The 26,335-nt window shown below is 37.4% G+C and overlaps 1 protein-coding gene across 1 annotated transcript; it reads left to right on the forward strand.

Annotated features, from left to right (window-relative positions):
* Positions 1 to 520: 520 nt before the first annotated feature.
* Positions 521 to 24,767, forward strand: LOC109268789 (chymotrypsinogen A-like). Its single transcript, XM_019452364.2, has 9 exons — positions 521 to 894; positions 5,392 to 5,427; positions 6,710 to 6,934; positions 13,496 to 13,669; positions 14,962 to 15,229; positions 16,523 to 16,683; positions 22,097 to 22,195; positions 23,563 to 23,696; positions 24,354 to 24,767. The coding sequence occupies exons 1-9, from the start codon at positions 819 to 821 to the stop codon at positions 24,516 to 24,518; spliced, it is 1,338 nt and encodes a 445-aa protein (XP_019307909.2). The 5' UTR covers positions 521 to 818; the 3' UTR covers positions 24,519 to 24,767.
* The last annotated feature ends 1,568 nt before the right edge of the window (positions 24,768 to 26,335 follow it).

Consider the following 26,335-nt stretch of genomic DNA (forward strand, 5'->3'; position numbering starts at 1 on the left):
CCATCTGTTTACTAAAAAGGGCAGAGTTTCTCTGTAATAGTGAAAAGCTTAATTCTTAGAATTGTTGACTTGAAACTTTGATACTATTGAGTGTTTAGAGCAAACTACCTTTGTTAGAATGTTTCAGAAAATACTACTGTATGATCACTTAAAGTTAGAAATGGTTTGTCATGGGAAGCATGCTAATTGCTACATCTTGCCTCTTACTCATTTAGCTGTGCTATAGATATAGTTCCCTAGATATAGATATATAGTTCCCTGAGGACTTAGCTAGACCACGTCATCTTCTTTTATAATATATCACTTTAAAGAGATCTACCTAGTGGCACCTGGCTGGCTCAGTCAATGGAGCATGCAACTCTTGATCACCGGGTTGTGAGTTCGAGCCTCACATTAGGTGTAGAGATTACTTAAAAATTAAAAAACAAACAAAAAAAAAACCCCCACAAACTTAAAAAAAAAAAAAAAAAGAGATCTATCTAGGTTATTTCCAGACATTGTAAGAACTGAGTCCTGTGTTTTGTTTGGTTTAGGACCCCTTCCTTAGAACTGCTTAGATTCCAGGAATCTGGAACATCTTTCTTTCTATTCTAACTGGGTTTTATTCTGCTTAACTTTCTCATTTTTATATTCTTGGGAGTGCATACAGTATAAATTTGTAATTTCAAAAACAGGATTGTTTTTCTCCTACTTTGTTCAATAACCTTTGCTTTGATGAATAGTAAGTTTTTGTATGCTTCTTTGTTTTTTTTCTTGATTTCGGGCCAGGAAAATTATGTGCAGGAAATTCACCTTCATTAAAATCTCGTGGTCCTCTAATGATGTTGATTTTCACATACAATGTCAGTTTGGCGTTGGAAGAATTTTCTTTGAGATATTCTTTTCATATTCCTGGTAAGTCTATTGCTTTCATATATGTTTATGAATATATTTTTGTTTGTTTTGTGCTTTATTAGGAAAAATCTGTCATTAAATAAACAGATTGAATTCTCTATTAGTCAGCTTTGGGGGAGAAGAAAAGACAGTGTTTAAAGTATGACTTCTGCAATTTGTGGAGGCCTCCAGCTAAACCTCTATAAAGTATAATATCAATCAGATTTATCATTTTTTTTTCTTATAGCATCTAAGAATTTTGTCTATTTTTCTGGATATTTAGGTGATTATAAAAATATAGTAGGAAACTTTTTCCTTAGCATTAAAGTTTCAGAAAGTTTTTCTCTTTTGAAATTAATTTCCTTAATGTGCTAATATCAAGAGCAATTTGTTGTTTTTCATTTTTTTGGTGGATAGTTCATTTATATTGGTTGCAGTCAGATTATTTAAAAATATGCTTTGGCCTACATTCCCATGGTTTGGGTGAAGACACCGATAACATTATGAAAAATCAGAACTATTAATCTAGAACTATTGCAAATCATAGAAATTGGGTATCATGGAGAAAACATTTGCAACTTGGAAGTTATTAGAATTGCTTTCATCCTTAAGATTAATCAATTTAGGCGCACCTGGGTGGCTGAGTCAGTTAAGCATCTGACTCTTGATTTTGGCTCAGGTCATGATCTCACAGTTCATGAGACTGAGCCCTGAGTGGGGCTCCACACTGAGTGTGGAGCCTGCTTGGGACTCTCTGTCTCCATTCTCTCTCTGCCCCTCCGCCTCTTCTCTTTCTCTCTAAAATAAATAAACTTTTAATAAGAGATTAATCAATTTATACTCATTAAAAAATGTAATTGGAATACAATTGGAGACACATTTCTACTAAAAGTATTTAATTTAGTCTGGTAACAGTCTCTGCCCTAGTAGAGTTTATAGTCTAGTGGAGGAGATAGTCAGTAATCAAATAATCATACAGTATAGAGTGAAGAAAGAACTGTACTGTTTTGAAGGAAAAATATATGCAAAAATAATATACAATGGAGGGATCTTGTTTAGTTTGGTAAAGGATGGTAATAGAATTGTAGGAAAACTTAAGGTTTGTTTGTTCTCTTATCACAAAGGCCATAAAATTTATTTCTACTTACTGTCTCCTCTTTTGCTCTCTCATTTTTTTTCTTAAATCCATTCCCATAGGGCTTTCTTTGTTACCATTCCACAGGCATTGGACTTACCAAAGTTACTAATGACATCCCCACGTCCAGATCCAACAGTTCCTTCTCAGCCCCAACAGCATTTGGCCCAGATAAGCTCACCTTCCTTTTGGAATCTATTTGTCTTGGCCTGAAGGAAACCACTCTCTGGCTGTTGTCTTACCTCACTGGTCTCCTTCAGCGTCTCTTGTCTGGTTGCTCTTTGTTTTCTCTACCACTAAAGGTAGAGGTGTCCCTGGGCCCAGTCTTGGACTCTCATTTCTTCTTTACCTGTACTCACTCCTTAGTGACCTCACCCAATTCCTAGATTTCAATACCATCAGTACACAAATAACTCCCAAATGTAGTGCCAAATTCTTTTTTATTTTTGACCTCCAGCACTGTATCACCAATCACCTCCCTCTCCACTTGGATATCTAACAAGCATTTCATTTTTTTTTTTTTTTTATTTTTTAATATATGAAATTTACTGTCAAATTGGTTTCCATACAACACCCAGTGCTCATCCCAAAAGGTGCCCTCCTCAATACCCATCACCCACCCTGCCCTCCCTCCCACCCTGCCCTCCCTCCCACCCCCCATCAACCCTCAGTTTGTTCTCAGTTTTTAACAGTCTCTTATGCTTTGGCTCTCTCCCACTCTAACCTCTTTTTTTTTTTTTTTTTTTCTTCCCCTCCCCCATGGGTTTCTGTTATGTTTCTCAGGATCCACATAAGAGTGAAACCATATGGTATCTGTCTTTCTCTGTATGGCTTATTTCACTTAGCATCACACTCTCCAGTTCCATCCATGTTGCTACAAAAGGCCATATTTCATTTTTTCTCATTGCCACGTAGTATTCCATTGTGTATATAAACCACAATTTCTTTATCCATTCATCAGTTGATGGACATTTAGGCTCTTTCCATAATTTGGCTATTGTTGAGAGTGCCGCTATAAACATTGGGGTACAGGTGCCCCTATGCATCAGTACTCCTGTATCCCTTGGATAAATTCCTAGCAGTGCTATTGCTGGGTCATAGGGTAGGTCTATTTTTAATTTTCTGAGGAACCTCCACACTGCTTTCCAGAGTGGCTGCACCAATTTGCATTCCCACCAACAGTGCAAGAGGGTTCCTGTTTCTCCACATCCTCTCCAGCATCTATAGTCTCCTGATTTCTTCATTTTGGCCACTCTGACTGGCGTGAGGTGGTATCTGAGTGTGGTTTTGATTTGTATTTCCCTGATAAGGAGCGACGTTGAACATCTTTTCATGTGCCTGTTGGCCATCCGATGTCTTCTTTAGAGAAGTGTCTATTCATGTTTTCTGCCCATTTCTTCACTGGGTTATTTGTTTTTCGGGTGTGGAGTTTGATGAGCTCTTTATAGATTTTGGATACTAGCCCTTTGTCCGATGTGTCATTTGCAAATATCTTTTCCCATTCCGTTGGTTGCCTTTTAGTTTTGTTGGTTGTTTCCTTTGCTGTGCAGAAGCTTTTTATCTTCATAAGGTCCCAGTAATTCACTTTTGCTTTTAATTCCCTTGCCTTTGGGGATGTGCCGAGTAAGAGATTGCTACGGCTGAGGTCAGAGAGGTCTTTTCCTGCTTTCTCCTCTAAGGTTTTGATGGTTTCCTGTCTCACATTCAGGTCCTTTATCCATTTTGAGTTTATTTTTGTGAATGGTGTGAGAAAGTGGTCTAGTTTCAACCTTCTGCATGTTGCTGTCCAGTTCTCCCAGCACCATTTGTTAAAGAGACTGTCTTTTTTCCATTGGTTGTTCTTTCCTGCTTTGTCAAAGATGAGTTGGCCATACGTTTGTGGGTCTAGTTCTGGGGTTTCTATTCTATTCCATTGGTCTATGTGTCTGTTTTTATGCCAATACCATGCTGTCTTGATGATGACAGCTTTGTAGTAGAGGCTAAAGTCTGGGATTGTGATGCCTCCTGCTTTGGTCTTCTTCTTCAAAATTACTTTGGCTATTCGGGGCCTTTTGTGGTTCCATATGAATTTTAGGATTGCTTGTTCTAGTTTCGAGAAGAATGCTGGTGCAATTTTGATTGGGATTGCATTGAATGTGTAGATAGCTCTAACAAGCATTTCAAATTTAATGTGACCAAAATTGAACTCTGAATTTCTTACCCTGACTCCAGATTCCTTCCTTCACCAATATTTCCCATCTCAGTGGATGACAACTCCCATTTATTAATTAATTGTTCGAGCTAAGGATATTGGTTGTTCTTGACTTATCTTCTCATATCCCATATTGTGTATAGTTAATCTGTGAGCTTTCCAGCAAGTAGTTCTGAGCAGTTCTACCGTAGCATCCTGATACAAGTCTTTGTTTAGTCTGTTTTACTCATAACAGCTAGAATGACTATTTTAAAATGAATAATTCAGATTGTCATGTTACTCCTCTGCTTATAATCCTCCAATGTTTTCCCAGCTCATTCAAAGTCCTTAGAGTGGTCTACAAGATGCTATATAATTTGGATCTCAGCCACCTCCTTCACTTCTTCTCCTATCATTTTCCCCTATGCTCACTCTGCACTAGCATACCACCGTTCTTGCTGTTCCTCAGTCCCGCCAAACATACCCCACTGTGGTTATTTCCAAAACCTACAACTGTGCCTAGTAAATAGTGTGCAACAATTGTTTGAGTAAAGGAAATGACATTTCAGCTGGGGCCAGTTAGGGAGAAGAGGGTAAGGAGGTAGCTCCATATCCAGTGAATGAGTAAGAAATGCATCCATTTACTAATGGGAATCCTCCTGGCTGAGAACCAGTGTATGGGTAGGTGTCAACTCAGGAGCCCATTATTACATATATTCAATTTATGTGTTCAGATAAACATAGAAAACCTTTAGTGTAGACATTTTTCAATGACAGCAAAATGTATACCCCGTGTGTAGTTTTTAAAGATCTGACTCATCTTTCATATTTTGAAATTACAAATTAAAATACATTGGTACAAATGATGTTACATCTATGTGGATCAAAAATATAGAATCATTAAAATTTATGTGAAATATTTAGTATGGAAAAATAGTCACAATAAATTAAGTGGAGGAAAATGGTTTTAATGGCGTAAAGTGGCATACAACTTTTTATAATATTGTATATATACCATAGGACTTTGCCAGATTTGTTAAAATATGAGTATTGGTTACTTACTGGATGGTACTACAAGAGATTTTTTATCTTTTTTGGACTCTGTATTTTGAAATTTTTTGCAAGGTTCATGTATCACTTTTATACTCAGAAGAATAAAGGAATATAAAATATTTAGTTGGATGCATTGATGCTGAGTATTCTCTTATTCTAGATTCCGTGAAAGGAAAAATTAAAGTTAATGATCAAGGTAAGACCATAAAAGGAGATAAGGAATCCAGCTGGCTTGCTTTGGTTATATGATATTGTGAAAATAGAGTGGAAAATGACTGCCACTAAACACAATTTAGTAAGAAGTGTACTTTGACTTGTCAAACACTTTCAGGTATTTGTGGCCTGATTCTAGTCACTTTATAGTAAAATGGTATTTGTATTAATTTCCTTATGTCAAATTTTGCACTTGATCTTAGCCAAAAGGCCGAGAAGTGATCCTTATGTCAAATTTTGGGGGTAGTAGAGACCTGGGGCACATTAGGGAACTGAGGGTGAGGAGGTAGCACCTTATTCAATTAATAGGTGAGAAACCCATCTGTTTTGTCTGTGGAATCCTCATAGCTGTTTGAAGTCCATTCATTGCCATTCTTTCCATATATTTTATGTCTTTTGGATTACATATATATTTTTGCTGTTTTTCTTTGCTGGACCATTGCAGAATGAAACTAAGATGTTAAGATTATTGATGAAGTAAATCAGTTTTTGGATGTCATTAATTTTAGGTTGGATAATACCTATAACGTTTGGAGTAGGCCCCAAACGTCACTGACTTCTTCAGTTCTCTTTTTGGTGTAGGCCCTTAGCCCTTGTGAATCTTAACTTCTATATTTCAGCTATCTGAACACGACCTGAGTTTCCCTAACTAGTAAATGTTTGCACTTGAATTGTACATGCTGTGAGGCTGAACTTTAGGAGCACATAATTTATTCAGGAATTCAATCTAACTGAGTACCCAGATCAGCTTCTCAACCTGCTTCCCTTGTTCTCCGTTCCCACTTCGTGGTGTCGAAGTTATCTTTTCCTGCGCTGTGTGGGAAATGAAATATTGCTGTGGTAGTTACAAATCTGGGGAAGTCCTACAAGTCTCAGGACATATCTATTGCATATCAAAGTGATAGATCACTTATCTGTGGACTAAAGATTATAAAATCTATTTCTCCTGATTGTGAACATTAAATAAGATTGTGTGTTAAATATAAGCAACAAAACTACACTGAACTGTAGATGGTGGGTGGTTTAGTGGTTCACAGTTTGTGAACTGAAGTCAAATGAGTTCAGTCTGCCTGCTTCTGGAGAAGTCAGTTTTTCAAAACAAAAGTCATTTGGAACTGTGGGTATGAAGGAGGAGTGACAGAAATTAAAGTACACTGCAGTTTAGGTTGTAATGACCCGGTTGTCATTACAACTAGACTCAGAAAATAACTCTACTCTTTGATTATTGTGTTAAATATTTTATTTATTTATTTTTTTTGCCTCAGGGTGTCCAGTATTGGATTTGATCTCAGTTAGTTCTACTGAGATCACATCTCCCAATTATCCTCACATTTATCCCAACATGCTGAACTGCACTTGGATTTTTTATTCCGCATCAGGAAATAAAATGAAGGCAGTGATTAAAGACTTTACAACAGAAGAATCTTGGAACTGTGAGTGGGATTATGTCAGTATTTATGATGGACCAGATCAGCAATCAAGATTACTTGGTAAACTGATCTTTCTTCAATGGCCTACATTAAGTGGCATTTATATAATGCATATATGTGGAAAACATGACCTACATTTGCCTTGGGAAACATGTAATTTGTTGTCAGTGATTTTTCATGAGATCCTTCATCAGAATCCCAAAGAAGTATTAATTGAGCACAATGGGATGAGCTTGAGACCACTGGACTCCCTGGATCTTTACCTGTAACGCCAGCTCTTCCTGATTTTAGCTGATTCCTGTCTCATTTTACCATTAGGGGGTGCTCTGATTCTGTTTTTTCTCCGGAAGTCCTGTATTTTAAGAGGTTCAATTACTGTACTGCATTTTTAGGTAACTTTTTGAAAATTTGTTTACTCAGGTTTCATCCTCACAGTAAGAGTGGCCCTTTTTAGACACAGGGTAAATATAAAAGGCAAAAAAGTCCAATTAGCTTGAATAATCTTCAGAGGTTTATTGACCACATGGTGTCCATCACACTTGAATGCCAGGCAATGTCCTGCTCTCAGACCGAGTCATAGAAGAAAACTTTTCCAAAGATTTTATAATCCAATACTGTATCACCTTCTTCAGTCTCCAACAAGTTCTCCTCAGGATGCCATTACAATCCACCTATCCCAAAGAGCAAGAGGAAAGTTTTGATACTATCTTTTTCTGGGACCTTGATCTCTAATGTGTTATCATTTGATTTATAACACCAGCAAGCTCAGCAATTTGCTTTGAAATTCTAAAGGTACCTAACTTTTTCTTAACAGTAAATTTACTTCCTATCAAAGAATTTCAAGCCACTAATGTGGCGGGGGGCGGGAGGCAGATAAAACATACCAGTTCTCCTTGAGATTAATATAAGGTATCTATAGCATCAGACCCTGTAACCTTAACTCTCACCAATGTCCTACAGCCAAAGACCCCGGGATCACACCATGGGGTATCTCAGAGAGAGTTAGAAAGAACCTAGTATGGGATTTGGGCTTTGGTTAGGTGGTTTTGGAGAGGGTCTAAGGAAGTAGACTTTGCTCAAGATTGGTTGCTGTTAAGAAGTACGGTAATTTTATGACAGGCATGTCAATCATAGGGAGGCCTGACTCGAACAAAGGTAAAACTGCGCTTGGCAAAGAAGTGGCAAGCCCTCATTTTAGCCCAGAGAGATCGATGTTTGGTATTTTGGTGGTTGCACACAACCTTGTGTTTTGTCACACTTTATCATAGATTCAGAGAGTTCTATCTGATGTTGATGTTCTGTGAGAATGTTTATGTCTAACAGCAGAACAACATGGTCTAGTTGTGAGTGCCAAACCCATGTCTTTTTTTTTTATGTTTATTTTTGAGAGAGAGAGAAAGAGAGAGTGAGCAGGAGTATGAGTGAGGGAGGGTCAGAAAGAGAGGGAGACACAGAATTTGAAGCAGGCTCCAGGCTCTGAGCTGTCAGCACAGAGCCCTACATGGGGCTCAAACCCACAAACCATGAGATCATGACCTGAACCAAAGTCAGACACTTAACCAACTGAGCCACCCAGGTGCCCCCACCAAACCCATTTCTGAATGTCAGGGGCTACTTTTCTCTTTCTTATTCTTTAGTATTTTCAGTCTAGCAGTACTATTCCTCTTTAAAATTTCTGATAAATAAAAAATTCAGAAATGTCAAATGATTATAAAAAAGGCTACTCATATTTTTATTATTTGCTTCTATAACTCTCTATAAAAGGTAAGGAAGCCACAATTCGTTTGATAGTTAATACAATTTTATTTAATACAATTTTATATATTTATATAATTTATTTCCACAAAGCATACAACTTATGTAATCATTTTCAAACTAGTGAACATAGAACCCCATTGCCAATCTCCCAGATAAAATGGAACCACATTATCTTTTCTTAATAAATCTGTTTACCTAAGTAGAATTCACCAGGTTTTAGTTATTTGTGTAAGTGTAAATGGAGTGGTATGTAGCATCCAAATGGTTTCCATTGCAATGCTTTTATAATATCTTATTGAAACTATATTATCAAAATTAAGTGTTACCTGGTCTTCTTTCATTTACCTACCCCATGAATGTAAGATATCCGTAACTAGTAAATACTACATTAAATGTACAGGTTAAATTCATTCATCACCAAGCATTTCCTAATAGGTTAGGCACACTGGAGACACAATGGTGAACAAGTCAGAAATGATCTCTGCCATCTTCTCTTGGAAAGACAGACGATAAATAAGATGATAATTTGAGATAACAATAAACAATAATCAAATAATTATTGATTGTCAGAAGTAATCTGAAGGAGTTAAGTTGCAGAGGAAGGGTACATGTCTTCAGTTCATTTAGGTATCTGTTCACATGTTACCTCATCTAAGGCCTCTATCACATGATGTAAGTAGGCCTCCTCTGTCTTCTTCTTGGCATTTATCAAGACCTAGCAAAGTATTCATTTATTTATAATCTGTCTCCTTCCACCAGAATGAAATGTCCTGAGAGCAGGACTTAGTCTCATATTCATTACTGTATCTCCAGCATCTGGGTAGAGTACTACCCAACACTTAGTAAATATTTGATGAAAAAAAAGTTGGTGAGAAAATGACCTTGAATTTGGGAAAAGCTTGGTAAATTGGGGAACTGTCAGGGGTCAGAGTGATTGGAGACTGAGTGAGGACAGACAGGAATGAGGTGGGCTGAAGGCCTTGCCACTGTGCAGCTCAAGCTATGGTAATGAGTTTGGATTTTGTTCCAATCCAATGGGAGGTCATTAAAGATTTTTGACAAGGGAGTAATTTGAAGAATGCTCCTGCTGCTGGGTTGGGAGTGAGTTTTAGAGTGACAGGGTGAATATCTAAAGTTATGAGGCTCTTGTGTTATTCTACATCTGCACTGTCCAGTTCACGTTGTTTTTTACATTTAAATTAGTTAAAGGGTGGTATTAGCCATGTTTAAGTGCTCATTGTTGCATGTAATAGTGGACAGCCCTCATTCAGAATGTTCCATCATTGCAGAATGTTCTATTTTATCTGTTTTAGGCAACAGATAGATAGTGCCTTATAAGAGGATGGCAACTGTGGAGTGCAAGTGAAGTGGGCAGATCTGGAGACAGAACTAATAGGATTTCTGGGTGAATTGCGTATGAAATTAAATGTGCAAATCAAGGATTACTCTGGAGTGAGAGGTTAGAGATGGTGGCATTTACAGAGATGGGGAATACTAGAGGAAGAAATAGATTCATGGGGAGATATCTGTTTGTGCCATGTTACATTCTTAATGGCATAATACATCCTGGTTGAGTCGGCAACATCCTGGTTGAGTTGGTAGCTAAAGGTAGAACTCTGGAGCTAGAGGAAAAGATTGGGCTAGAGATGAAGATTTGAGACTTACCAGCTCCTTAACAGATTTCCTCAAGTGACCCTTTCTCGGACATCATTGATCTCCTCTACCACTCTCATCAGTTTCAAACATGTTCTAGTATTACCCATCATTTTAAATAAAATTGAACAAGAAATTTAGCTATTACCCCATTTCTCTGCTTCCCTTTACAGCAAAATCTCTTTCTTAGAGGCTGCTAGATTTAGAAAGTTTGTGGGATTGATGGCTAGAAGGTCATGGTGAAATCAAACAATTATAGTAGAGAAACACTGATAAGTTGGATAGATAGGAGGTGGTGATTTAGAAAGCAGGATGTTTGCAATAAAAATTTTAGAGATATCAAATGACAAAATTTCAGCGCAGTGTTAGTAAAGGATTATAAGTAAAGGGAATCCGTTCCCTTGCATTAAATTTGGTGTTGGCACTTAGCGGGCATGCACTAGCTCAGTCTCACAAATCTTCATGGTCAGTGTCTAATATGCCTGGCTGTTGCCCTGCCATTCTGGTTATTAAATAGTAACATTAGTCAAGTGTTTAAGGAACACTGACAAACGGGAACACTGAAACAAACATAGAGAACAATGACCAGGATGCTGAAGGGTGTGGGTGCTTAGAAGTGTTTACCTTGGAGAAGACAGAGGATCATAAGTCTTCCTTTCAAGTAGTTATGGAATTCTCATAGAGACTCTCAGGCCATATATGAAATTTGTTCTGACTGATGATATCTAATAGTTATTGAATATTTACCATTATTCAGGCATGGTCCTACAAACTTACAACTGTCTCAATTTTCTTAACCATCCTGTAGAGGTAGGTTACATTTATCCTCATTTTAAATATAAAGAAACCGAGTCTCAGAATGATTAAGTAACTTGTTTCCAGTGACATAACTAATAAGTAGAGAAAATGGGATTCAAACCCCAGCACTCTGATTCCAACACTTATATTCTTGGGTACTACACGAACCAGGAAGAAACTATTACATTGATGTTTTTTGATCCAACGTGAGGAAGAACAGTCTAGCAATTAGAAGCGTTCAAAAAGAGAAAATGCTCATAAGTTCTACATCATATCTTCCAGGTGAGTAATCACATGTTCAGGGTTATTTTAGCAAGGACTCACAGTCAGATGAAAGATTGAACTAAATAGTCTCCAAGATTACATATTGACACTATTCCCTTCTCATCCAGGCACCCATTTTAAAACTACACATTTTAGAGGCGCCTGGGTGGCTTGGTCAGTTAAGCGTCCAACTTTGGCTCAGGTCATGATCTCACGGTCCGTGGGTTTGAGCCCCGCGTCGGGCTCTGTGCTGACAGCTCAGAGCCTGGAGCCTATTTCAGATTCTGTGTCTCCCTCTCTCTCTGCCCCTCCCCTGTTCATGCTGTGTCTCGCTCTGTCTCAAAAATAAATAAACATTAAAAAAAAAAAAAAACTACACATTTTATAAATGTGTTATATTTCTAAGTTATGAATCGGAATACTTTATTTGACAGAATCAAGGATAGAGCCATATCCACACCATTAAGACCTTCCCCGCAGGTTAACGTTGTATGGTTATTTAATCTATTTAATCAACTGTGAAACTTCCTAGCCATATAATTATCTACTTACATTTTTTTATCTGTTCACAAGGATATCATAAGATGCTATATTAAGTGCTTCACTGCAATCAAGATTCATTAAGTTTATCTCCTTTCCCTTAGCCATCGTCTAATTAGCTCTTTCAAAAAAAATGAAATTAGGTTACTTGAATGTGGCATGTTTAGAATCCCATGCTGGCTTCTCATGACCATGGATTCCTTCTCCACATGTTCAGCAACCATCTGTCTAATGATTTGCTGAAAGATTTTGGTGAGGTTTATTTTTATTTAAAAGCACTTATAATACTTTGCAAATACCAACTCATACAATCCCATTTGAATATAATTTTTATCTCTATTATACAGATGGAAAAACTGAGGCAGAGAGGTTAAATAAATTGCCCAGTGCCACATAGTTAGGAAATAGCAGAGCTAGTCTAAACCAGTTTGGTTATAGAATCTGTACTTCTAAGCATTAAGCTACACAATTTCACTGATGTATGACTTTGGAAATCCTATATTTTGTTTCTCTCTCTTCTCCCCAACTGCCCTCACCTCCAAATCTTTTTTTTTTAATCAGTAGCATTTTCCCATTTACATTATTTTAAAACTTCTGGCGTGTTTGTTGACATAGGGTATCTCAAAAGTTCCCCATCAAATCCAGTTCATGAGACAGATTCTTTGAAGATAAGAATGATGTGGAGGTTAACTATCCTCTATTCCCTATCTTTCTTTCTCAGATTTGTGAGACAACATTATCTTTAAGGTGTATCAATAGTGTATCACTGTTTTATCTTGAGAGAACTTAAATTATAGCATGTACAGCTAAATTACAATAGATGTCCTATCACTGTCAGGACCACCTTTGCAACAACTTTTGAGTTTCTGAATTAAGAAAGGATCATCATTAGTCTGCGTTTGGGCAGCCTGTGTGTCTCAGCCAGTTTGGGCTGCTATGACAAAAATACTGTAAGCTGAATGGCTTAAACTACAAGCATTTATTTTTCACAGTTCTGGAGGCTTGGAAGTCTAAGATTTGGTGTCTAGTAAGAACTTACTTCCCAATCCATAGCTGTCTTTTTGCTCTGTCCTCACATGGCAAAAAAAAAAATAAAAATAAAAAGAGAGAGATTCTCTGGGTCTCCATTCTAAGGGTACTAGTTCCATTCATGAAGGCTCCAGACTCATGACATAACCACTTCCCGAAAACCTTACCTCCCCAACACCATCACATTTGGGATTAGGATTTCAACCTACGAGTTTGCGAGGGGGACACAAACATTCAGTCCAGAATGTTGTCCGCTATTACTTTTGTTTCTCTGTCCATTTACCTTCACCAGCAAGTCTCTTTCTCATTCTTATGATCACAGATTACCATAGAATTATATATCATTTTCATATTAAATGCTAGCCCAGTCCTTTGCCTTTGATCTTTTCAAATCTATACCCTTCCTTTGCTGCAGTCAAATCATGAATTCCATCCCACAAATCTTGTTCTCACATTATCAATAATCATTCCTTTACCAATATTAACAGTACAGAATTTAACGTCTTCTTTTTGCCCTCTTTTACCTATGTTACTGCCCAGAAGAACTATTTTAATTATTGAATATATCTCATATTGTAGCACATCTGTGTGGCTCCAAGAAAGAATTTGTCTTAATATCCAGTGGTGCTTACCTGACTATCAATTTTAAGACTGATCAGTCCGTGGGAGAAAGAGGTTTTAAACTCATTTTGGAAGACACAGTTCAGAAGCATTCACAAAAAAGTAATATGGGGACCCAATTGCCTATTAATGGTAAGTAATGATTTTAAAATACTAAAACAGGAACCATATATATCAAAGTAGAACCTGTGGAATACTGCTTATAGGTTCCCTGGTAGTCACCTTCTCTGATAATACTCAAAACAGCATAGTGTCATTTCAAACCATTTCTTAAAGCACAAGACCTTGGTAGTTTATATAGATCATGTGAGGAAATAGGTAATTGGGGTATGTGCAGGTGTGTGTGTGTGTGTGTGTGATTAAGAAATAAACATAAAAGGCAGTTGCTATTTTAAAAATCCAGTGGTGGTGGGGGGGGCGGGCACCTAGGTGACTCAGTACATTAAGCGTCAGACTCTTGATTTGGGCTCAGGTCATTATCTCATGGTTCCTGAGATGGAGCCCTGTATTGGGCTCTGTGCTGACAGTGTGGAGCCTTGCTTGGGGAGATATTCTCTCTGTATGTCTGTCTGTCTGTCTGTCTCTCTCTCTCTGCCCTCCCCTGCTCATGTTGTTTCTTGCTCTCTCGAAAAATGAATGAATGAATGAATGGATTTCTGGTGTAAACAAAGAAATCTCAAGTAAAGAATTTAACGGGTTTTTTTAAATTTATTTTTGAGACAGAGAGAGACAGAGCATGAACAGGGGGGGGGTCAGAGAGAGAAGGAGCCACAGAATCGGAAACAGGCTCCAGGCTCTGAGCTGTCAGCACAGAGCCTGACGCGGGGCTCAAACTCACGGACCGTGAGATCATGACCTGAGCCGAAGTCGGCCGCCCAACCGACTGAGCCACCCAGGCGCCCCTCTCAAGTAAAGAATTTAACAAATGAGCATATCTTATAATTCCCGAATTATAGGCCATGAAAATTTTCTTCATATTTCAGGATATACTTGAAAAATCTCTTGTTTTTAATTTCCTGGTGGATTTCTTTTTAAATCTGAGAATGAAGTCAACACATTGCTAGAAATTTCCCTTATGCTTTTCCTTTATATATAAGTCGCACTTGGAATACGTTTAGTATAAAGTCTTGATATGTCTAGATGTGTTATACTGTGATAACATAAATAATGCCAAAGAAAGAACGATGTCCAGCAATTTCATGATTAAGCATAATATTTTTAAAATCAATTTGATTTGTCTATATTAATATTTTAGTTTATTGATTTTTTGCTCATTTTATGAACAATGAAAGAAAAGAGGAATCTACTCTCTTGCTAAGAATCCTGGTTTTTGACCTACAAAAGAAATAAACACCTCCATTCTGAGATTTTAATAGATTTTAATAAAACACCTCTATCTAATGTTTTGTTGTTATTTTTCTCAGAGGTAACAGTAGAAACCAGTCCTGGAAAACAGCCAACCCCAGACACCTGTGGAATTCCTGGTGTTGACCCATTTCTAATGGAAGGGTCTAAGAGAAACACAAATGTGCCGCCGACTAGGCTGGGGGAGCCCAGGGTGGTTGGTGGCCGTGCAGCACCTGCAAAGTCGTGGCCCTGGCTGGTCAGTCTGCAGCACCAAGGACAACATTTCTGCGGAGGTGCTCTGATCGCCAAGCAGTGGGTCCTGACCGCAGCGCACTGTAACTTTAGGTGTGTGCCTGGGTGGGGCAGGGGGCACTGGAGCCGTGTGAGGGCCCACGGTGGGCATCCTCCTGCTCTCCCCACATCCCAGGAAACAGTAAGCTCCCGAGGATACAGTCCCCATCATGCAAACGAATGAGCACACTAGGTCAATGACACCTCATGCTTCACTAATACATTTACTACCAAGAGCTGTTAATTACAGAAGGTGCTTCCTGCCTCTAGGTGTAGTTTATTTAAAAAGTAACAACGGTGCCCCCTCTTTCCTCATCTATAAAGTGGACATCATATCTTAACATTTTTGTATTGGTTTCTTAGCACTGTGCCTAGAGCACAGGCATTGCTCAAATGTGAATTCCTTTCCTTCTTGTTCTGATGACTGATCATCACACCCACTCTCAAAATAAATATCTACTTTCAAAGAATTCTAAAGAATGTCCCCTAAAAGAAACATTTTTAAACATTTTAGCTGAATCTTGGTCTCCATGTGATATGGAGGTATCTGAAAACTCCTCCCTCAAAGAAGTGTTAGATTGATGTTTTTAAATACTGGTCTTCCAGAAGTGGTGATATGGTTGACAGTGCTGCACAATGGACAGTTAAGTGAGTAGATCTAGTGTTTCAGTGTCTCAAAGATAGGCTTTATAATAAAAGTACCTGCTCAAATAACTTGGTGAGTAGGATCCTTCAACAAATCAAAAACTCATTTTCTTTACCATTCCCCCACTCCTTTGATAGAGAGAAATCACAAGAAATTCTCCTTGTTAATGCATTTTTAAGACTTTCATGTGCACAGAATTATCTGGGGAGTTTGCTATAAATGGAATCTTAGAATCTTAATTCTGAATTTTGATTTGATGAGTTATGTCTGGGATTCTGCATTTTTAATGCTCATGCCAGATTTAATGCATGTAGTTCTTAGACATTTCTTTGAGAAACATTGTATCAGGGAGAAGAGTAACTATAACTTACAGAATAGGTGTCAGTGACCATTATATATGGATATCATATAATGTGGAATATTATGATCGTAATAATACATGGAATCATTGCCTTGAGTCATCATAAATCTTGTCAAGCAATACTAAATCAATTTTTTTTTGTTTGATGTTATGAAGGCCAGAAAGTAGATACTTTTTCTCAGGGATGAATTAATAAGAACCCCCATTTTCTAAGAATTCAAAATGACAAAGATTTTTACATAGATTAGAAATGTTACACAGTACATTTTTAGTAATTTTGAAAAATTATAACCTCATTAAAAGTGGTATCTATTTCCCCACTCCTTTTTCTTATGACAAGTACCATCACAGATGGCCTAGTAATAGGAAGAAGTTCCCTGTCAAACATAGGAAATGGTGATTTGCTACCAGTAAAAGCCGTATACACTCACCCTGGCTTCACCCAGTTCCCTCCTACTGATGATCTGTCTTTGCTGCGTCTGGAGAACCCTGTTGAACTAGGTCAGTATGGATAACTTTTCTTTAGATTTTGAGCCTTTGCCATACAGTTTTTATCTTCCATCTTGCTTCGTAGTGCTATACGTACTTTTGAGGGCCAATAATTATTTCAAAACTTATATTCTAAGCCACTCTCCCTAAAAGCTGAAGCATGTGCCTAAACAGTTTACTTTTGTATGGTTTTTAAAATTTTTTTAAAACGTTGATTACTTTTGAGAGAGAGATAGAGCGCAAGCAGGGAAGGGGCAGAGAGAGAAGAAGACACAGAATCCGAAGCAGCTCCAGGCTCCAGGCTGTCAGCACAGAGCCCGATGCGGGGCTCAAACTCACCACAAGATCATGACCTGAGATGTAGCCGGCTGCCCAACCAACTGAGCCACCCAGGCGCCCCTGCTTTTGTATGTTTTTACCTAATGGAAGTCCTCCTACCAACTTAACATGGGTCCACATTCAATGAGAAAGTAAATTGCGGGGGGTGGGGAGCGGAGAGTCACCACTTTCACACCCATGCCTTTCCGTGGATTCCTGGGGCTCTGGGACAGTTTTTCTTCTCTCTTCCAACTCTCTCCTGTGTTTCTGCATTCTTCAGCTGTTCCCCTGCCGATAGACTCACTTCCCTCTTCAATGTCTTTTCAACATATTCATCCTGCAAAACCTCTGTCATGGTTCAGCCCACCATTTGCTTTCAGTGCTTTTGTAACTGAGTCAGTGAGAGAGCATCTAGAACAGTGCTGCTTACTCTTGGCTATGCATTATAATCTCTTGGGTTGCTTATAAAGAACTGTAGGCCAGGAGACCTGGCATCAGTATTGTTGTTGTTGTTGTTGTTGTTGTTGTTGTTGTTCTTATTTTGCTTATTAAATGTTTAAATTTTTTTTTAATGTTTTTATTTTTGAGAGAGACAGAGTGCAAGAGGGGGAGGGGCAGAGAGAGGGAGACACAGAATCCGAAGCAGGCTCCAGGCTCTGAGCTGTCAGCAGAGAGTCAAGCGAGGGGCTCAAACTCACCAGCCGTGAGATCATGACCTGAGCCATCCAGGCACCCCTAATGAGTTTTTATGTTGAGACAATTAATTATAGATTCACATGCAGTTATAGGAAATAGACACACCAATGTACTTTCTACCCTGCTTTCACCAATGGAAACATCTTGCAGGGTATTGACTTTGATACAGAACATTTCTACCACCACAAGTGATACTGTTGCCTTTTTATAGCAATACTCACTTCCTCCTCCCCACCAGACCTCTGGAAACCACTAATCTGTTCTGTTTCTATAGTTTTGTCATTTCAAGAATGTTGTATAAATGGAATTATGCAGAATGTAAACCTTCGGGATTAGTTTTTTTCACTCTGTGTAATGCCCTGGAGATTTATTCATATTGGTCCATGTATCAGTAGTTCATTCTTTTTAATTGATGAGTACTTTTCCAAGATATGGATTCATCAAAGTTTCACCATTCATCTGTTGAAGAACACCTTTTTTCCAGCTTTTAGATATTACAGATAAATCTCCTGTGAGCATTTGTGTATAGGTTTTGTGTAAAGAAAATGGAGCAGGACTTTTCATTTCTGTGGGATAAATGCCCATGAGTGCCATCGCTGGGTCATATGGTAGTTGCATTTCAGTTTTATACAAAACTGCCAGACTATCTAGAGTCGTAGAACCATTGTATGTCCCACCAGAGATGTAGGAGTGATCTGGTTTCTTAGCATCCTTATGAGCATTTGCTGTTGTCACTATTTTTTAAAAGCATTCCAATAGGCATATAGTGATATCTTACTATAACTTTAATTTGTATCTCCTTAAGAGCTAATGATACTGAACATCTCTCCATGTGCCTATTTTTGCCTTTTTTTTTTTTTTTTTTTTTTTTTTTTTTTTTAAAGCACTTCAGTGAAATGTCTCTTCATAGCTTTGGTCAATTTTTTTTTTTTTTTTTTTTTTTTTAAGAGAGAGAGAGGGTACCTATACGTGGCAGGGGAGGGGCAGAGGGAGAGAGACAGAGAGACAGAGAGAGAGAGAGAGAGAGAGAGAGAGAGAGAGAGAGAATCTTAACACGAGGTTCGATCCCACGACCCTGGGATCATGACCTGAGTTGAAATCAAGAGTCAGACACCCAACTGACTGAGCCACTCAGATGCCCTAGCTTTTGTCAGTTTTCTAATTGGATTGTTTTTCATATTGTAGAGTTTAAGAATTCTCTATATATTCTAAATACTACTCCTTTGTCGGATAGATGGTTAGCAAATGTTTTCTTCCAGTCTGTAGCTTGTCTCCCAGTCTGTAGACCCTGTTCACAGGGTCTTTCACAAGCATAGATTTTAATTTTGTTAAAGTCCACTTTCTTCATTTTCCTTTTATGGATTTTGCTTCAAGTGTCAAGCCAAAGAACTCCTTGCCTAGCCCCAGATGCTGAACATTTTTTCTTATTTCTCTAAAAATTTTTGTATTTTACATTTAAAGTCACCATCCATTTTTAGTTAATTTTTATATAAGGTTTAAGGTTTTGGTCAAGGTTCTTTTTCCTCCCCCAGGATGTCCAATTGTGGCAGCAACATCTGTTGAAGAGGCTGTTTTTCCTCCAATCAGTTGCTTTTGTGCCTTTGTGAAAAATCAGCTGAGCATATTTGTATGGGTCTATTTCTGAGATCTCTATTCTGTCAGTCTATGTCTCTCCCTTTCTCCAGTACTACACTGCCCTGGTTACTGTAGCTGTAGAGTAGGGTTTATATTAAAAAGCGATTGCTCTTAATTTATTTTCTTTCAAGACTGTTTTAGCAATTCGAAGCCCTGTACTTTTCCATGTAGATTTTAAAATAAGCTTATCTCTAAGACACTTGCTGTGATTTTGGTAGGAATTACATTAAATCTATATAGATCACTTTGGGGAGAACTGACATCTTTACTATGATGAGTCAATTCATGAACACAATGTATTTCTCCACTTATTTAGGTCTTCTTTGATTTCTTTCAATAGAATATTGCCATTTTGAGTGCACAGATCCAGTATATGTTTTGCTGAGTATATGCATATCTAAGCATCGCATTTTCTAAACAGTGATTATAAATAGTATTGTTTTTATTTTTAATTTTTAAAAAATTTTTAATGTTTATTTTGTTTTTGAGAGAGAGAGCATGAGCAGGGGAGGAGCAGAGAAAGGGAGACACAGAATCCGAAGCAGGCTCCAGGATCTAAAGCTGTCAGCACAGAGCCTGACATGAGGCTCGAACTCTCAGACCAAGAGATCATGACCTGAAGTGAAGTCCAATAGTAACCCGACTGAGCCACCCAGTCGTCCCAGTAGTATTGTTTTTAATTTTAAATTCTACATTAAATGTGATTGACTTATGTATGTTGATCTTGTGTCCTGGATTTTGCTGAATCCAGATCAGTATTTTATAAACTTATCCTGGAAATTTCCATGTGCAGCCAAAGTTGAGAACCAGTGCTCTAGAAAAGACCATTGGTGAAGTTTGGTGCCCTTGGAAATTTTCCCCCTTATTTTGTTCTCCAAGGCTCTTGACTTCCACTCAGCACCACCTGGTGTCAACATCAACATGAAACTTTGTGTTCCTCTGCCCCTTAAGTATTTGGTTAGCTTATTTAATCCGTACCCATTCATTTCTGTTCATCGGTAAGAATGAGAAATATCCTTTCTCCCATTAGAAACAATACAATTTCTACCTATGATTTTCATCCTCACCACCTCACCATGGCCATCATGTGAACATTTATGGCCTATTTCTTTCTTGTCTTTTTATACAACTCTATGTGTACTTAAAAAAATTGTAATATACCTATTATAAGGATTTTATCCTGATTTTTCACTTATTATCAGTGTTGCTTCATATTATTAAAATTTCTTTTAAAATGTAATTTTAATGTCTACATAGTAGACTTTTCACAATTCTTATAGTTTCTTTTTTTTAAATTTAAATAATGCTGCATTGACTATTCTTATGTATGTGTTTTTCTAGTTCTAGGATTGCCTTAAGATAAATTTCCCAGAAGTAGAATTGCTAGTTTTAGGGCATAACTATTTTCAAGATTGCTGACATAAGGAATACATAAGTATAAGTCGATACATCCTCTTTTTTTTGGTCCAAAAATGAGGCAATTTCGCAATATCTGTTAATTTCTAAAGTGTGTGCCTCTTGGTCCAGCAGTTCTGTTTTCCACAAATACTGACACTAATGTACAGACTGATAATCTAGGACACTTGGTGCAGTTTTTCAGGGGAAAAAAATTAGTCTAAATGTTTACCAAGGGGATTTAATAAACTGTAGTACATTCACTATTTGATACTGTGTACTACTAAAAATATATTATAAGTCTATATGCAATGATATAGATGATTTGACCATAACCTAGTAAATGAAGAAAATCAGAATAAGAAAAATGGCTGATTAAAAAATATGTTGGTAGAGGGAATATATTTTAGCTCAAGGAAATGTCAGGAATCGATATGATTGAGCAATGATTATATCTATGAAAGTAGCATAATGTAAGATTTGGAATCAGTTGGCATGTGTATAGAAAGAAAAGTAAGAAAAAAACAAGTTACAGAGCTTTATGTGATTTTACTAAGAGACAGCAGTAAAAATAAAGAACAAATCACTGAAATAAATGGTCTAGGACAGCAGATATGTTGAAACATGTAAGTGTGTAAAAGTCTGAATAAAATTGAAGTCAAACAGCATGGGAGAGCAAACACAGGGACAAATTCAGAGAGAGAGAGAGAGAGAGAGAGAGAGAGAATGTGTGTGTACACACATAAACACATAAACCGACAATATTTATGAATTTTGTAATGATACATACAAATATATACAAATATATTTCATATATATATTCCAATTTTGGTGATAAGAAAAAATGTGAATGTTTAAACATATATCAATCTATTTTATAATATACCTATGAAGATAGACACAAAGATACTTACTAGCTATAAAAATACTTTAAAAGTTTAAATTGCTACAAATGTGGTTTTTCTCCATCCTTCATGTAATACCACTGAAGAGAAAAGATAATTATATTGTTCTGCACTGTCATCTCGTATTCAACAAGGTGATGTCCTGAAGGCATGTAAACAAAAAGGCAGATGCATTTTTTAAAATGGTTACTGGATAAGAAACCATGCGGGGCATGCCTCTATGCGGGGCTTGTGCTTCTGTTGTCCTAGGAAGATATGGTAATACCTGGAATAAAGTGGTAACATGTAAATTGAGGTGATCCCTTCTGAGTAATTAATAGATGGAATCTTCTGGAAGTCTTATTTATTAAATTACAGGGTTAAAATGGGTACTGTCAGATCAAAATTGTTACTTTTAGGGCTATCATTGAAGAGCAAACAGTACAGATAATATCAATCCCATGGACTAAATGATATTTGCCTTTTTCTCATTCTAGGAGAGTTTGTGTCTCTAATCTGTTTGCCAGGGAAATATGATAAAATAAATTTACTTTCCAAATGTATGACTGCTGGATGGGGAATAACTGAACCATATCGTGAGTATACTCACTGCCTCTTCCAAGATTAGAATCCAAACAAATATTTGTGGAGTCTAATATATTGTTTACTTATTTTTAATTTTTCTGTATTTTTCATAGGAATGATAGTAGAAAAAGTCTTTTCCACTATGGATCTAAAGGTGACTACTTGGGTTTTATGACATCATATTCATTAGTATTAGTTCACCGATACTTGTAAAAACTTGTGTTAGAAAACATCTAGTGATTTTAGTACCTAGTAAATATTTGTGTGTCTCATTTATATGTAATTTTCCCCCAGCTGCACTGTGAGCACACACACTTGCTTTCACAACAGTATAGGGGCCGCTACTGTGAAAACCTCTACTTAAAGACATGAGCCTATTTCCAAAGATGTGATGCATTTTTCTGAAATCATAGGCTAGTATGAATGGTAAGTGGTGGAAAGATGATGTGAAAATAGTCTGCGTATAGGTCAAACTCATGACTCTGATCTCACATCCTCCATATTCTACAGCTGAGTTAACAAGTTAACAAATATCCAGCAAAATAAAGAATAAGTCAGAATGCAGTTTCAGTTGTCACCTCCAGTGTCAACACTGAAACGTGAAGTCAAGTCAAGAGAATAAGAACACCATGAAACCAATGGGATATAGACTAAATGTGTAAAAACTGAAACGTGTTGTTTGCTTTATCACCAACTGATTTGGGTATAAACTTCCTTTGTCCTTCCGTATAGTGATGTCATTTTTCTATTTTCTTGGGACTGTACAAAAAATAAAAGAACCACATGAAGTGGGCTTCTTTCTTTCTTTCTTTCTTTCCTTTCTTTCTTTCTCTCTTTCTTTCTCTCTTTCTCTCTCTCTCTCTTTCTCTCTTTCTCTCTCTCTTTCTTTCTCTCTGTCTCTCTCTTTTTCTCTCTTTCTTTCTCTCTTTCTCTCTTTCTTTCTTTCTTTCCTTCTTTCTTTCTCTCTCTCTTTCTCTCTTTCTTTTTCTTTCTTTCTTTTTCTTTCTTTCTTTCCTTCTTTCTCTTTCTTTCTCTCTCTCTCTTTCTCTTTCTTTCTCTCTTTCTCTCTTTCTTTCTTTTCTTTCTCTTTCTTTCTTTCTTTCTTTCTTTCTTTCTTTCTTTCTTTCTTTCTTTCTTTCTTTCTTTCTTTCTTTCTTTCTCTTTCGATGGTTCCTGTTGTATAAGTGACCTGGAGTAATAATATGTTTTATACAAATCACTTAACAGCGTCATTACAGTGCGGAGAGAGGAGAATTGGGTGGGACTTAACCCTTGGATATATATGGGCTATTTTTGTCCCATATATTTTGTCCCATATGTTTATGTCCCAGATGTTTTGTCCATAAACATTTTTGTGTTTTTATTCCTTTCCTACTAGAAGACGAATTTTCTAAAACAATGCAGCAGGCAGCTGTACCACTGATCAGTAGTACATCTTGTCGAAGTTACTGGGGACTGGATATTAAAAACACCAATATATGTGGAGGGGCTGCAGGATCATCCTCATGCATGGTAATTCAAGGATGGTGCTGATGAGTGCAGTTTTCTTCTCAGTGTGTCTCATGAATGGGTGTTTGCTGACCACAAAGAGGTATAAGTGCATGGTAGTTGTAAAATGAAAAGTGAGAAGAGGAAGTACATTGCTAAGCTGATGTACTGTCATTGCTAATTTGAAACTCGAAGTGAATGCAATTCTCAAAAGGAATTGCTCGTTCATTTGCTTGGGTGACTGTGTGAAATTGATGATGTTCTACTGTTTTTGACCTATAAAAATAATTTATTATGTCTCAACTTCACAGCTGAATTAGACTGCTCAGAGCATCTACTTCTAGTAGCATTGAAAATATAAAAATATTTTAATGTAACTCAAAGCCATAATTTCGTGATTTATATTAAGTAGATTTTTGAAACTTTCTGCAAGACACAGTCTGTTGTCAGCATTAAATGACTTTGTGTTTAATGTACCTTTTAGCCTCCTTTTGAGAATAGAGGTTTCAATCTGATTCAGAGATCTGTAATATCCACCAATTGCCTATTTGCCTCTGCTGTCGTGAGCAGTAATGAGAGGTGGCAGAATGACTTACGCACTGTCTGATCACCTCTGCGGTGGAGGTGAGCATCCATTATGAATTGTGCAGCCAGAAGAACTTCTCTTTTTGCCGGTTGCAGGGAGATTCGGGAGGCCCTCTGCAGTGTGTGCAGGACGGACAATACAAGCTCATCGGTATCGTGAGCTGGGGCAGCAGTAACTGCCAGCCCACTGCACCAACAGTCTTTGCCAGAATTTCTGCCTACAGGGACTGGATCACATCTGTCACTGGAGGGGAAGTGTGATCACTAAAGAGTAGCATGGTGGAACTCTGTTCATAAATGGGAAAGGAAGTACCTAACAGCATCTCTGAAAAATAAGTCTCTGGTCAGTGTTAAAAGACCCAGTGACCCTTCCTCCAACCCTTGTCACAGAGGAGCTTGGATTTGGTGTGTACATGCGTTTAATGTTAAACATTGAACACAGAAAGATAATGTTGATTCATGCCTCCTGGGAATTTATAATCTGAAATGTCATTAAATTCATATTTAGTATGCCATGTATATGTCATTATTTGAATACAATCATATACACTTGTACTATTTTTCTAGTTTGGTAAAAATTAGAATATACAAGCAAATGTTATTCAGTCCATATAATTCTTAATTTCCCTCACACACAACAGTGCACTGAGTACAGTGAGATAGGAACCATCCCTCTAAGTTTCAGAATTTCAATGAACAATGGACATTTAAGGAATTATTTATCAGGCTTATCACTTGATTTTTAAATTTTTTAGATCAAATGTTAGGATATTTCAATTGTTTACAAAGCAATTCATCTGAACCTCAGTTAACCAATATGCTCATCTTTCTAAGTTGTAGCTAAGAATAAGGGAGAAGGAACTAAGGGAGGTCCCTGAGCCAGAAGACTGAATGAAATCCACCACAGAAATATGTAATATAGAATGAGAGCCTGTAGCAACTTTTTTTTTCTTATTTTATATATTTCCACCCAAAATTTATCATTTGGTTTCCAAGATTATAGCATTCAGAAACAGAGTATAGTTCAACTTTAGGTAAGCACATATATAACCCCATGAAAGAGCAACTCATAAGGAGATAGGCAATATATTTTCTCATTCTTTCTCTGATCTTTCTTTCCCTTGCTGTCATTTCTTTGTCCTCAGCCCACACACTCTCTTTCAATCCCTGCTCTCTTTTGCAAATGCTACAAAGGGAAAGTATTATAAATATCCTAGTATTTGGTAAAAACTTCTTCCGTGGACATTGTTCTAAACTGCCTGCATTGATTTCAATTATGCTTTTTGACAGGGTCTCTGAGTAAAATGGATGATGAGATTTGCAATGGGGATTCTCTAGTTTTTCCGTTAATCTATTTTGTACGATTTTTACTTTGTCTCTTGTTGAATTTCTTTTTTTTTTTTTTTTTATCAGATTACATTAAAAGGGATTAAAGATGGGCTGTATTAAAGTGTCAGTCCTGGGGCACCTGGGTGGTTCAGTCGGTTAAGCATCTGACTTTGGCTCAGGTCATGATCTTGCAGCTTGTGACTTCGAGCTCTGTGTCAGGCTCTGTGTTGACAGCTCAGAGCCTGCACCCTGCTTTGCATTCTGTGACTCCCCCTCTCCCTCTGCTCCTTCCCTGCTTGCTCTCTCTCAAGAAATAAATAAATGTTAAAAAAAAAATTTAAAGTGTCCTGTCTAAAGCCTTTTTTGCTTCACAGTGAGATTTGCTAGTGGTTAATTTTGGTGCTGGCACAATCTCCATTGTGACCTCCAGGGACAGTGACCTGGTGGTGGTGATACTTCAGGGCTCTGTCAGCAAAGGATATGGGATTAGCATTCTATGTACCACCTCGGGAAGCTGCCTGATTTTCCTACAAGGGTCAGAAGATATTTGGTGCTCTCTTTTCAGCTTCAGTTGGCAATAATTTTTAAATTCTTCCATATTTAATCTTTTCTGTATTGAAGAGGCCTCTTAGACTGTTGTACTTGCCCTGCCTCTGGCTGAAAGCCAATTCAATTGAGGAAGGGCATACACTTTCTTACTTTGACCTTCTTTGCAAGAACTCTCCTGTTTACATTGCAAGGTCAAGCTA

This window comes from Panthera pardus, unplaced genomic scaffold (genome assembly GCF_024362965.1).
Source record: "Panthera pardus isolate Hobbes unplaced genomic scaffold, ASM2436296v1 HiC_scaffold_6, whole genome shotgun sequence".
NCBI classification, from domain to species: Eukaryota; Metazoa; Chordata; class Mammalia; order Carnivora; family Felidae; genus Panthera; species Panthera pardus.

What these genes read in the sequence shown, in the direction of transcription:
- LOC109268789 (XM_019452364.2), top strand. Translation starts at nt 819, where the DNA reads ATGATGTTGATTTTCACATACAATGTCAGTTTGGCGTTGGAAGAATTT. An exon ending in AATTAAAGTTAATGATCAAG is followed by an intron (nt 5,428 to 6,709) that starts GTAAGACCATAA and finishes TTTTTGCCTCAG; the next exon opens with GGTGTCCAGTATTGGATTTG. An exon ending in GGGAATAACTGAACCATATC is followed by an intron (nt 22,196 to 23,562) that starts GTGAGTATACTC and finishes CTTTCCTACTAG; the next exon opens with AAGACGAATTTTCTAAAACA.